The sequence below is a fragment of the Neopelma chrysocephalum genome, unplaced genomic scaffold (assembly GCF_003984885.1).
Source record: "Neopelma chrysocephalum unplaced genomic scaffold, ASM398488v2 Primary Assembly neopelma1_62, whole genome shotgun sequence".
Lineage (NCBI taxonomy): Eukaryota > Metazoa > Chordata > Aves > Passeriformes > Pipridae > Neopelma > Neopelma chrysocephalum.
Genome location: NW_020897719.1, coordinates 5,551,921 through 5,563,893, shown reverse-complemented (window position 1 = coordinate 5,563,893; position 11,973 = coordinate 5,551,921). Strand labels below are relative to the sequence as shown.

At 38.8% G+C, this 11,973-nt stretch overlaps 2 protein-coding genes across 7 annotated transcripts in view; one reads left to right on the top strand and one right to left on the bottom strand.

Annotated features, from left to right (window-relative positions):
- DNAJB9 (DnaJ heat shock protein family (Hsp40) member B9) overlaps window positions 1-144 on the bottom strand; it is an 8,518-nt gene extending 8,374 nt beyond the window's left edge. Inside the window, exon 1 of one of the 4 annotated variants that reach the window (XM_027682222.1) lies at window positions 87-144. The gene's annotated coding sequence lies outside the window, so the exon portion shown is untranslated. The other 3 variants (XM_027682227.1, XM_027682223.1, XM_027682225.1) reach the window with 3 other exon arrangements.
- Window positions 145-274: 130 nt separating this feature from the next.
- THAP5 (THAP domain containing 5) lies at window positions 275-11,702 on the top strand. 3 transcript variants are annotated; one of them, XM_027682250.1, is made up of 3 exons: window positions 275-408; window positions 4,542-4,731; window positions 8,081-11,702. In XM_027682250.1, exons 1-3 carry the CDS (start codon window positions 326-328, stop codon window positions 8,990-8,992), a joined length of 1,185 nt encoding a protein of 394 aa, XP_027538051.1. In that variant the 5' UTR covers window positions 275-325; the 3' UTR covers window positions 8,993-11,702. The 3 variants fall into 3 exon arrangements, with proteins under 3 accessions (XP_027538051.1, XP_027538052.1, XP_027538053.1); XM_027682251.1 differs by lacking the exon at window positions 275-408 and adding an exon at window positions 422-439; XM_027682252.1 differs by lacking the exon at window positions 275-408 and adding an exon at window positions 520-709.
- The last annotated feature ends 271 nt before the right edge of the window (window positions 11,703-11,973 follow it).

Here is an 11,973-nt window from a genome sequence, read left to right as displayed (position 1 = left end):
GCCGCCCCTCGCCCACCTCAGCCCGGCCCTTCCCCGCCGCCCCTCGCTCACCTCAGCCCGGCCCTTCCCCGCCGCCCCTCGCTCACCTCAACCCGGCCCTTCCCCGCCGCCGTTCCCGCCCGCTGCCGGCGATCGCGCAGTCCCACACCCCGCAGTTCCTACACGAAGCGTTGCGCCATTGGCTGCCCGGGCCCACGTGACCCGGTACAGGCGGGCGGCCGCGCGCCCCTCCGGCCGCTGGGGGCGCTGTGAGGAGGCGGTGCTGCCCCGCCCGCCCCGCCCGGCCCGGTGCCGGTGGCGGTGCAGCCGGCCAGCCGTGCCCGCCATGCCCAGGTACTGCGCCGCCACCTGCTGCAAGAACCGCGGCGGGCAGAGCGCCAGGGACCAGCGCAAGCTCAGCTTCTACCCGTGAGTGGCCGCGGAGCGGGGTGGGGTCTAGGTGAAGGCTGACTGTGGGGGTGATAGTGACCGATAACCGAGGAAGTACATAAATGGCCGAGAGGCGGAACTCCGGAGGCTGGTGGTCGCCTTGGGATCCCTCCTGGTCCCGGGAGGCTGGAGGGAAATAACTCTCTGGAGGAAGGGAAAGGTGTAGGGAATAAAGGGGGGACAGGCTGGGATGTAATCACGCACACCGCGCCCCCCGCAAGGCGGCCGGAACTTGGAGGAGGAAGGGATGGTACGCCAGCCTCCAAGGGCACTGGAATAGGTGCGGAGGATCCATTAAGACCAAGAGATTCGGATAAAATATAAAATTTACGCTTTTTAGCCTGCTTCGCTGCTACCTGTGTGGAAGGGTTGTTCCAGCGGGACAGGCGGTACTGGCGGCATTGGAAGTGCCTCCGCCTGTGCGTCCTATGTATGGCATTGCAGGCCAAGGAAAGAACCTGGCAGAGTAGGAAAGTAAACCTGTATTGATTCCTTAAAATTAAATATTCTCACTAGAATTATTGGCTTGCTTGCACTGTGAATAGAGGCATTGCTGGTTTGTTTGAAAGCAGCTGAGTTGGCTGGAAGCTAACTAGCTCCGTTGCCAAAAACCAGTTTATGATGGCTGCGTTGTACTATCCACCCACTGAATGGATCAGTCGCCATCCAGCCCGCAGTAACCTCTGGACTGTTGTGGTTACGTGGCTGTCGATTCACAGAATGGTGAGTTATAAACAGCATTTCACAATCCTGAGAGAAACACAGTGCAGGTAACTAAGTATTAATGTATTTGTGTTAAATAGTAGTGTGGAACCATTTGCCAACAGAAGGAATTTAAGAAAAATTTGGAAAATAAATTTCACAGCTGGCCTCAAAATCTGTTTTGGTAAAATTTATACCTCAAACTAAGTTTGGCTTCAGTTTCTGAGTAGTCATAGTTATTTCGAGATAAGGAAGGCTGTGTAGGAAGACCACAGGAAGACTACTTTGAAAGAAATTTTAGTTTAGATTGAAGGAAAGCTCATTTCCCTGGCGCATCTCTAATGTGGAATGCATCATAAAACAATCATGAAAATAATTCATTTTTCCTTATGCTTTAGAGAATGTGAGAGCCACATGGATAATCAAAACAAGTTTGAGCACTGAGTCATGTTCATATTCAAATGTTACAGAGATGATTGCAAGAACACAGATGTTTTATCTAGCCATTGAGTTGTGCTGCATTCCAGGTATAAAGCTCCTGTAGAAGGGGTGCTGAGATTTGATTTATGGTGTTCTACTCCCTTACTCCTTACCACCCCCAAAGGAGTCCTCTACTGCTCTGTGGTTTGGGGTCTGAGCCCCTTCCAAATGTTTTTAACTGTAACCTAATCTCAGCTGGCCTAACTTGGCCCTTCTTTGTTTCATTTCCTCACCTCTCTGACTTGTGCAGTGATGGCAGCTGCTAAATAAATACTGTCCACTTCCTCTTTCCATTTTCCTTTTTTTTTTTGTCTCGTTTACACCAGAGAACAGATTCTGTTGATGAGTAAGGGGTATTGAAGCATGAGCACGTTTTGGCAAAGGTGCCCTTAAGCTAAAATAGTAACTTTAACTATCAGACCTGTCTCTTGCTACAGATTATTTTGTTTTCTATCTGAAGCTGGCTGAGCCTGGGGAAAGCAGTTAGTGGTGTGTTGCAAGCGTGTAAGGATAGGTGTTCTTTTTTTCAGAAGATTTCATTTTGAGGAGATTAGAGCTTAATTAAATATTTGCTTGAGGAGACTTTCTGCCTAAGAAGAAACCCCTTTTTCAAAGATAGGGGATGTTTCTTTCCCTCTTGCATTCCAGAGAAAAGCTGCCTCTGTGGACATTTCCTTGGAATGTGGAGAGGTAAAACAGATGTTACAGGCAGGCGCAGCAGAGAGGACAGAGGAGATAAGAGGTCTGGAAGAAAACAGGAGTTTGGGTTCTCTCAGGCCTAGTGGTGCTTTGCAGCTTGGTGCAGCTTTTCCTTTTTAGCGTTTTTAGCGTTCACATCTTCAGAATAAACCTTTCCACTGCCTTGGCATTTTTGCTGGTACCTGCGCATATCTTGCCACACAAAGAGTGACTGCATATGTTCTCAAGACCTTCTTGGAAAGGGTGTGATTGGTGACATGGTCACCATCCTTTTAAGTGAGAGACTTTTTTGGACCTATGTAGTAACACCCAGGCTAAGCTTTACTCATGTGGCATGCTGTGTAGTATATGCAGTGCTGCCACTGGGGGGTACACGATGTAAGTAGGCAGGATTTGAAAAGCCTGAACCTCTAACCTGTCCTTCAGAGGTTATTGTGTTATTGCCAGCATCATTCCTTGCATTCCTGCAGATACTCAGAGCTGGATGCATCAAAAGCTTGCTCTGTTTCCTTGGTAACTTGAAAACTTATACAGCAAGAAATTCAAAGGATTGGGAAGGAGTGAAGACGTGCACCATTGTAATGTGCATTTCAGCTGTCTTTCTCTCAAAATAACCTGAGTTTGCAGTTTTGGAACACTGGGCCTGTGTAACAGTCATAGCTACGTGTGGCTTTTGGAGGAAACCTGCAGCTTCAAGAATTTGAGGGTGAGATCTTGGATTTGTCAAGGAGTAGCCTGACTGACTGGTACCTTTTGTAGCATTTGAGTGACAGCACTCCAGGGTCTCTCCCCAGGTTCTGTTATATGGGAATGTCTCTTTGCAGAACCTTTTTTTTTGTTTTGTGCATTGAAGTTCCATAAATATATGGTAGTAAGCATAACCAAAAGAACTGATTGTTAAATAAAAGGACAAAAGAGCTAAGGGAAGAGACATGAAGTTAGGAATACTCCATTTCAACTTAGTGAGTAAAAGGAAGTAGCTCTTGTAGAGAGGTTGTAGTCACTTGTTCACATCTCAGTGTTTCTCTTGTCCATCATACTGCCAGCAGCTAATACTTCTTGTACCCCACAGTTACAATCAGGTCATGTTTAATGGCCACCTGACTGTTTCTTATAGTTTCACATAACAAAAGCTGGTTATTTTTCTTGTAATTATTATTGCTTATGATTCTCAAAAATATTGTTTTCTTAATAGTAGTCACTTAACAGTACTCAGAGTTCAACTTATGGTTTATGTATGTGTTTATATGCTAGAGTTAAAATAAACTTCATATGCACCAGAGAATCATATAAGCACATTTCAAATACCCTGATTTGTGTCTGAGAAGAGGTGTGAGCCAAGAGTGGTCTAAATGTTTATGTTCCCATTACCTTCACTGCTTAACTGTATAGGCATCATAATGAGCCTTTAATTTCCCTTTAACTTGTGTATTGCAATTCATTAGATGAATTACATATTTCTTTTTCCCGTGTAATTTGTCTGACTGTTTGCATGTTTTTTTCAAAATCAGGGTTTTTTTCCTGTGAACACGTATACTCTTCATTTTTCTTTTCAGGTAGATTAGATGGTTGAAAAGTTAGTTATGAATTATAAAGTAGTATGTGTGCTCCTAATGCTGTGAGAGAGCTTAATTGCTTAAACATAAAATACAGGAATGTTTTGCATCTGTGTGTATTTACTTTTGGAACAAAATGCAAATCCCACATTGGAAATACATTGCCAAATTATCTGATAATACAAAATGGGGTGTGTACTCTGGTGAACAAAAAGTACTAGTTGTGTTTAGTAAGACAAAAAAGCCCTAGAAATACTATTAATAAAATGAGGGCCTGTTTTAACTTTCTTTAAATTATGTCTGAGTATTTAATATCCCCTCAGCAGAACTGCTTTCTGAACAAGTATTGTGGGACAAAACCTACAAAACATCTTGGCCATGGTTTCTGAAACCCTTGGCTACTATAAATCAGTAGAAATTCTGCTGCTGAACTCCAGGACAAATACCCAACTACAAATAATTTGGATAATTATTGGATTAACATGTATGTGACATCCTGATTAGCATTAAATATTTAAAATTTTTGAAAAAAATATTATTTTAATACCTTGTAAGGGCAGGCTACCTTGTAAGGGACGATGAGATATTCTTCTTCTAAAAGAAAAAAAGAAAAAAATAATGTTTTTTTTTTCTTTTTAATGTGTTTTTGTTTGTCTTTTCAACTGCTTTAAAAAGATTTCCACTTCATGATAAAGAGAGACTTGAGAAATGGTTGCGGAATATGAAACGAGATTCATGGACTCCAAGTAAGCACCAGCTTCTGTGCAGTGACCATTTTACCCCTGACTCCCTTGATGTGCGATGGGGTATACGATACTTGAAACACACTGCTGTACCAACAATCTTCTCTTCCCCAGATGATGAGGTAACCTAATTTTATCTTTTTTTTATTGTAGTACAAAGATAACCAACTATAATACAGATGTTCTAATTATCTAATTATCTGTAATATAATCATAATTTATTTTAAAAATAGAATTCCTGTCCGTTAAAATATTTTGTCAACAGGACTGACGCAAAAGAGGTGTGTGATTCTATAGCATAAAGGAAGAACGACTGACCATACTCTGACTGGAGCTTCAATATCTTTTTAAACTGGAAATTACAGAAGCATTTACTATAGAAAATTTTAAATTCATCATGAGAATGATTCTAAATTTTTTTCCAGTGCAATTAATCTTAATATTTTAATGTTCTTTTTAGGCCTTTTATTAACTGTACAGAAATACTGGCTTTGGATTGTATTATTTTCAAACTACACATTTCTTTTTCCTGTTCCTAACCTCTCTAACACCTAAGAGCTCAGGACTGTAGGCTGCCAAAGATATCCTACAAAGACTATTCCATCTTATCTTTCACAGGATTGTAATATTGGTTACATAAAAGTACTGTACTACACAGGCACCTGATCTTGGTGAAAGCTATGCTAATTCTCTTGTAATGTGTAACTGTCTTCCTCTGTATCATCACATTGGAGATGGGAAAAGTGGGAGGACTGGAATTAAAGCTAAATTGATGAATCTGCAATATGTGGCTAATTAATTTTACAAAACAAGTAATATTTAATCAAGAAGTACTTTATCTTCTTGGACAGCTGCAACTGTTGTCTAGACTGCTTTTGACTCTCTAGAATGAAAAGCAATCTCTCAAATCTCTCAAATATAAAAATAGAAAATCTTTCAATTTATGGCAGTAGTAACCTTAGCAGGAAATATCTTTCCATTACCCCCCCCCACCTGCTTCAATATATCCCTCACTTCCCTGTGCTGCTGTTGTAGCAGGGAGCTTTGGAACTGAACTTTGCTGCCCCATGCTTCTGTGCTATTACAGATAAGCTGTGTGTTTTCACTCCAAAGAAAAATTGTGTTTTCCCCATGTCTTCATTCTTTCTTGATTTGCATGTGACCACAGACCAGTCATAGTACACCTACAAAGATGGACAGTGGAGTTATGAAGGTAACAAACTTTTTATATAATGGTGTCGCCAAGAACATACCAATGGCTTCTCTAAATTATTTTTGCATCAGCAATATATATCTGAGAAATCCCAGATAGATTTATTAAGTTTGGAAAAGTAATATCCTATGCTTCCTTTCAATAAATCCAATCGCTTCACCGCTATCAAAAAAAGAGAGATGCCAGTTCTTCATACCTGTGATGCTGTGACCTTGTTTTTCTGGGATCTCACTTCTCTCTCTGGCGTCACTTTTTTCTCACTGCACTTTTCTAAACATCAAGTCATATCCTGTTGATGACCACCTCAGCAAAACAGCAGTATCTGTTAACTTGACCTCTGGTTCTGTACTTGCCCAAACCTTAATTTTCTACATAGACTGAATATTCACAAAGATATGGGAAAGAGTTCTCCTTACTTTGGGGAAAAATCCTTTGTTAGTGTGTTCCTCACTTAATGTAGACGAACAAGAAGCTAAGGCCCCAAGCTGCATTTGGAAAGCTGAGAGTGAAGAATTGTATGTTTGCATATTGTTCACCACCAACTTGCTTTATGTATTACCGAGAAGTGAAGGATATCTTCCCAGAAATGCTAAATGATTCTTCATAAAACATTTCATTTTATTTATTCCTCTAAATAAAGAATGTTCACGGCTCAAGAGCAGTGTTAGTTGTCAGCATTTCAGTGTTAGTAACTGTTCTATATTAGCTTGCAAGTACTTTTATTTTGAAGACTGACCTAAGAGTGTGAGGGCAGGGACTGATAGACAAGGAACCTTTGCATTGTAAGTAAGAGTCTTTCTTCAAACTATCCTGAGATTTGTTTTGGTGCATTTCCTTCAGCCCTAATTTCAGTCCTGGTAGGTGAGGATTTGGGGGACATTTACCTAACTTATTTCAAAAGAGATTTGTCTAGTTAAAAATTATAGTCTGAAAAGGTCTTGAAAAAGCTGCTGGTAGATCAGAGAAAGGGAAATACTTCATTTTCTCAAAATATTAAGATTTGAGAAGTTAAAGGTAACCAAATGAATTCTATTTCTGTATAAATTTCCCAGTCCTTTTAAGACTGAAGTTTCGTATAAAACTAAATTGCAAAGTTTAATGTATTTAGGAGTCTTCAGACTACATACATACTTTTTGGAACATACACTTTTCTGTCATAATCCGTTTTTTCAGCCTGGTCTCTTTTTTTTTTGTTGTTCTTTTTTCCCCCCTTTCCTGTTTTTCTGTTGGGGTTTTTTGTTTGTTTGATGTGGTGGTTTTTGCCTGGCCTATATTAAATTAGCCAGGTTGAAATTACTGCTTCTTCTGTTTCTTAGTTCTGGATGGGTTTTTGTTTTGTTTTTATTCCACAGGCTAAATATGTACACACCTGTACATGAGCTTGGTCTTTGCATAATCAGTTCTACTAGAAAAAAATGGCACCCACTATTTTATTTTTTTTTCACTGACTGACATACAAAAGAGCTCGTTTGCATACTGATCTTAAATGTAATCATGTAGTGATGCAGTTAATGTGAAAGAGGGGGGAAAAAAGGTGTCTAAAAAAGGATAAGCTTCAAATTGTCTCTCTTTCAGTATCAACTTCTGTTTAAAGTCCTGTTGACATTACATTGTTCTGCTAAGATTTGTATCTATCAAAGAAGTAATTTAAGAATTGTAAAGTTTAATTGTCAGAATTTAATTGCTGGTTTAAAAATCAGCCTATGTGATTGTGCATGAATATGTTTCATTATTCAGCAAGCCTGTATTCGTAATAGTTTTTTTGTTGTTAAATTCTGTTTGGCATATCCTGCATGAGTAAAAGTTTACTACATCTTTCTAAAACAACTTTCATGCATCTTTAATGCAAGAATCTTGTACTGTGTACATTTAATATATTAATATATTTAATACAATATTTTAGGTGGTAACAGGAGATGCTACCCAGTCTTTGTGTAGTTGCTTCTCTTCAAGTGCTTTTAAGATTACTGTCCTATGTAAAACAGTCCACATTCCTTAGAGTTCAAAAAAACCCAAACAACAAAACAAAAAAACCCCACAACCAAAAAACAAAACAAAACCAAAAGCTATTATTGCCATTAGAGCTTTAAAATAGTATTTTAACATTTCGGACCTGAAGCAAAGTTACAGAAGATGCTTACATGAATTTTTGGACCTCTGGTATATTTTTAAACAGTGCTTGTCTATATTACTCCTTATGCTGTACCATGCTATAGAATGAGATTTGCCTAATTTTTTAATTTTTTTTTCTCTGTCAGGAAAAAGATTCTTCTCAGAATAGTCCACAAGAAATACAGAGACAAGACCTGGAAGAAACAAATGTAGTGTCACTTGAACCTTGTGCACCAAAGGAAAATCCTGTAATTGCAGAAAATGTAGAGGAAGAAGCAGAAGTAGTTTGCTCAGCTGCATTCAGTAAACCTTTACATTTTCAAAACCTGCAACTTCAAAATGAAGACGACTTTCAGGCAAAGAGTGTCGTTCTTGATAGTTCATCTACACAGCATATACATCAACCTAATCCTGTTTTAATGGCAGCAGCAGTCCACAGCATGGAAGCTACTAGTGTTCATACTTCTGTGGAGGATCCAGGAGGCTGTACAGCTACAGTCTTGCAATTTACAGATCCTGACTACATGAATTCATCTCTGAAACTGAACGATGCTGTAGGGCCAATTCCTGATTATACAGTTGAAAATCCTGTCCCTCATGTTGTCTGCTCTGCTGAAGTACAGCCAACAAGTGAAGACACGGTTTTACTGAGTACAGTCACACAAAATATTGAGCAGTTCAGTGGAAGTGAAGAATCTGTCATTGCTATTATTATGCCAGAACAGCCTGAAATAGTAAATAGTTCTTTCCTGGCTGTTAAGGAAGAGTTTCTTGACACCGAGGAGACAGATATGATTGAATATGGTGGAAGTGAAATATTACAAACTGAACATTCATACTGCAAACAAGACGTAGACAGAGATCACCTTTGGCAAAAAATTTCAAAACTCCACTCTAAGATAACTTTACTTGAAATGCAGGAGGTAAAAACTTTGGGGAGACTCAGGTCCTTGGAAACTCTTATTGGACAATTGAAGCAAGAAAACCAGCTTTCTGAAGAAAAACTGAAGACAGTAGAAAACTGCTTTACAACCCTTGAAGTAACTATAATACAGTAAAGGCTTTCACTGATGGTTCTAAAATATCTTTTTAGTCTCTTTTGGACAAATTAACTTTTGTTTCCATCATAGTGTTTTAAACATCTAATGCAAATTATGTGACAAGCAAATATTCTTTAAAATGTTACATCAGCCAAAGCTAGGTGGCAGACTGTTGCCTGTAAAACATGACTTGCAAGTAAACTTCAAAAACCCCCCTCAATTGGGTGAATTTTTCTAAAAAAGTGAGTGAATTGAATCAATAAAGTTAAGTTAATCCTTTCTAGCTGCAGCCTCCTCTGATACATGCAGCTCCTGCATTTGAGGCAGCAGTAGAACAGACAGAATAAGCATATGGGGTGGACAATTATAAAACTGTTGTTTGAAAAAAAAAAGTGTCCCAATTCTCTTTCAAATGAGTAAGGAGATATGTAATATGCATTGTTCAGTGAGGCCAAAATTGCTCTTTAGTCTTCTGTTCATCTAACATTAGTTCTGATAGTTTTTTGTACACTTGGATCTTACTAAAATTGTTTCTGCAATAAAAGCTGTTGCCTTTCATTTGGTTCTAGAAATAAAAATTCTCTAAGAATATTGTTCACTCCCCTTTATTGATTTAATTAACTATTTTTAGTTATGGGATACCACTACAGTAGACAGATACTACAGTTCATTTTGAGGGAAATTAATTTGCATAAATACTTGCTGCTTACTCTGTCTGTTTGCCACCCCTTGGATCTACAGTTTGCTGTACATGGAACCAGCACTAGATCATCCATTCCAACTGTACATTGTGGCTGGATGATCATTGTAGGTCCCTTCCAGCTGAACTATTCTGGGATATTCTATTCTACAATGATTAGATTACTTGAGGAACTTGGTTGTGATTTCCTTTTTTCCAGAATTGTGTCGTCCTCACCACTACAAGTTCAGTCCAGGACTGGAGCAGACAGGTTCCTTTGCAGTCTTTTATTCGTATTCTCTTTCAGACACATTCTAAACTGTCCTGGTAATTTTTTCATTCAGAATTGAGGATCAAGCAACACCAATTACAAAGCTGGCCTCCAACTAGATAGGTTGCAAACTAGTCACATTTCAGAAAATTTTTGAGACTTAGAGTGTCTGTGCAGAAGTTGGGCTGCTAAAGCACAGAGCTGTAGGAAGTTAGTCTGTATCACTAACCAGTTAAGCTAAGTAACCAGTTAGGCTTGTTTTGTTCTTCAACTAGTTAACTTCTTGTAGGCTTTATGCATAGGATATGCTTGGTAATATTGCTAAAGGACATAAAGGTCACTTATAATATGATGAATTATTTACTGGGAGTCTGTGACCCCTGATTTTATTCCCTCATTATCTAATTTTATTCCATTTTATTATCTCCCTGTAACAAGAGAATACTCCTGTTCTGCCTTTTGTGCTCTGAAATCGCAAGGGATGTCCTGTATCCTCTAGAAACGTTGCTGTTATATAGAATCCAATCTTGTGAACATTTTTCAGGTGGCTTCTCTGAACTGTACATTTTGTAATTTTTGCAAAGTAAGAGATCTTTCAAAGTGATTTACAAAATGCTGTATGAAATTGCTAAATGATTTGGCAATTTTAGAGATTTCATTAATGACACTACAAATCCTCTGCTAACCCTGTATATTTTAAGGCTGATCACGCAGTTCAGAAGTACACTGTAGGTTTTGAATGGCAATGAGAGCTTGGACATGGCAAAAGAGTTGCTATACTTCAAGCTATTGTCTCAGCAAAGCTCTATTCACAAAGAAAATGTGGGGGTTTTAACACAATATTTGCATTGCTGATATATTTTGCTTTTAGTAATAGTTTCCGGTATTAAAATTGAGAACATTTTTCGCACAGATTTCTTTAAACCTGGGGAAAAAAACCACAAATGTTCAATTTTCCTTTTTTTTTACAGAGTTTCTTGGGACTATATCAGAACAGCTCAGTAACTCTACAGGTCTGTCACCAGGTCTACAAATTTCCCTCCTATAGTGTGTTTTGGGCCAATGGGCCCAGGGTTGACATATTAATTTAAAAATATTTACATTATAGGTGGCTATTGTTCCTTACAGGAAGATACAGCTGGTTCATTTGCCTCAGTAATAAGCTGACACTGAATTACTCAGGCTAATTATTACACAGAAGGAAAAGTAGCATGTTGGAAATGGCCACACCCCACTGAATTAGATGCTACATGTACATTTTGTTTTCAGTGTTTCCTGATCATAAACTGTACAGCCTTTGCACACAATTTTATTTCACCAAACTTGATGGGCCCTTGAAGGTGCTGTATTACTCCTTAAGATCCAGTGGAAACTGCTTTTGTACAGTCACAACCCAGCATCAAAGCAGTGCACTGAATCATCATTCCTTCTGTAATGTATTGGGCTTATCTTGATCCAAGTCAAATGTCCTCACGTTTTCAATAATTTTTCATTTGCATCACCTTTTTTTAAACTTTTGACTTCCAATTTCCACTAATGTAATTAATTATTTCAACACTTTATAGATTGAATAGATGGCATCTATTTTATTAATTCACCCCTTTATCTGTTCAGCTGTATTTCTTTACCACTGTCCACTGACTACTGTAGGAATTTGGCATTTGCTTTCTCTTTTGTCTTCATTTCAATTCCACCGGTTTTATTAAACTTGCCTACAAGCAATGTGGTTCCATCTGGAATAAACTGGTGCCCATTTCCCCTGATTTTCCATCTTCTTTTTGAGGCGGAGTGTGAAGTTTTATTTCTTTCATTCTGAATGTAGGGACAGGTACAGGGTTTTTTTCTTTCTGTCAGACTAATAAGTATCCAGGACTTCTGTGCTTTCTTGCATCAGTGGTGCAAATATTAACTGCACTCTTGCATGCATCACAAGCATTCATTACAAGTCTGTCTAGATCTCTCATTAGATGTCTTCAATTCTTTTTCAGTCTTTTTACCACAGTGAAGTTGTAATTATTCCACTTAAACCCTCTCCTACATTAGAAAAGC

Excerpts from the sequence above, each read along its gene's own strand:
- THAP5 (XM_027682250.1), top strand. The coding sequence starts at position 326 with ATGCCCAGGTACTGCGCCGCCACCTGCTGCAAGAACCGCGGCGGGCAG. Across the intron at positions 409-4,541 it reads CGCAAGCTCAGCTTCTACCC|ATTTCCACTTCATGATAAAG; the intron begins GTGAGTGGCCGC and ends TGCTTTAAAAAG. Across the intron at positions 4,732-8,080 it reads TCTCTTCCCCAGATGATGAG|GAAAAAGATTCTTCTCAGAA; the intron begins GTAACCTAATTT and ends TTTCTCTGTCAG.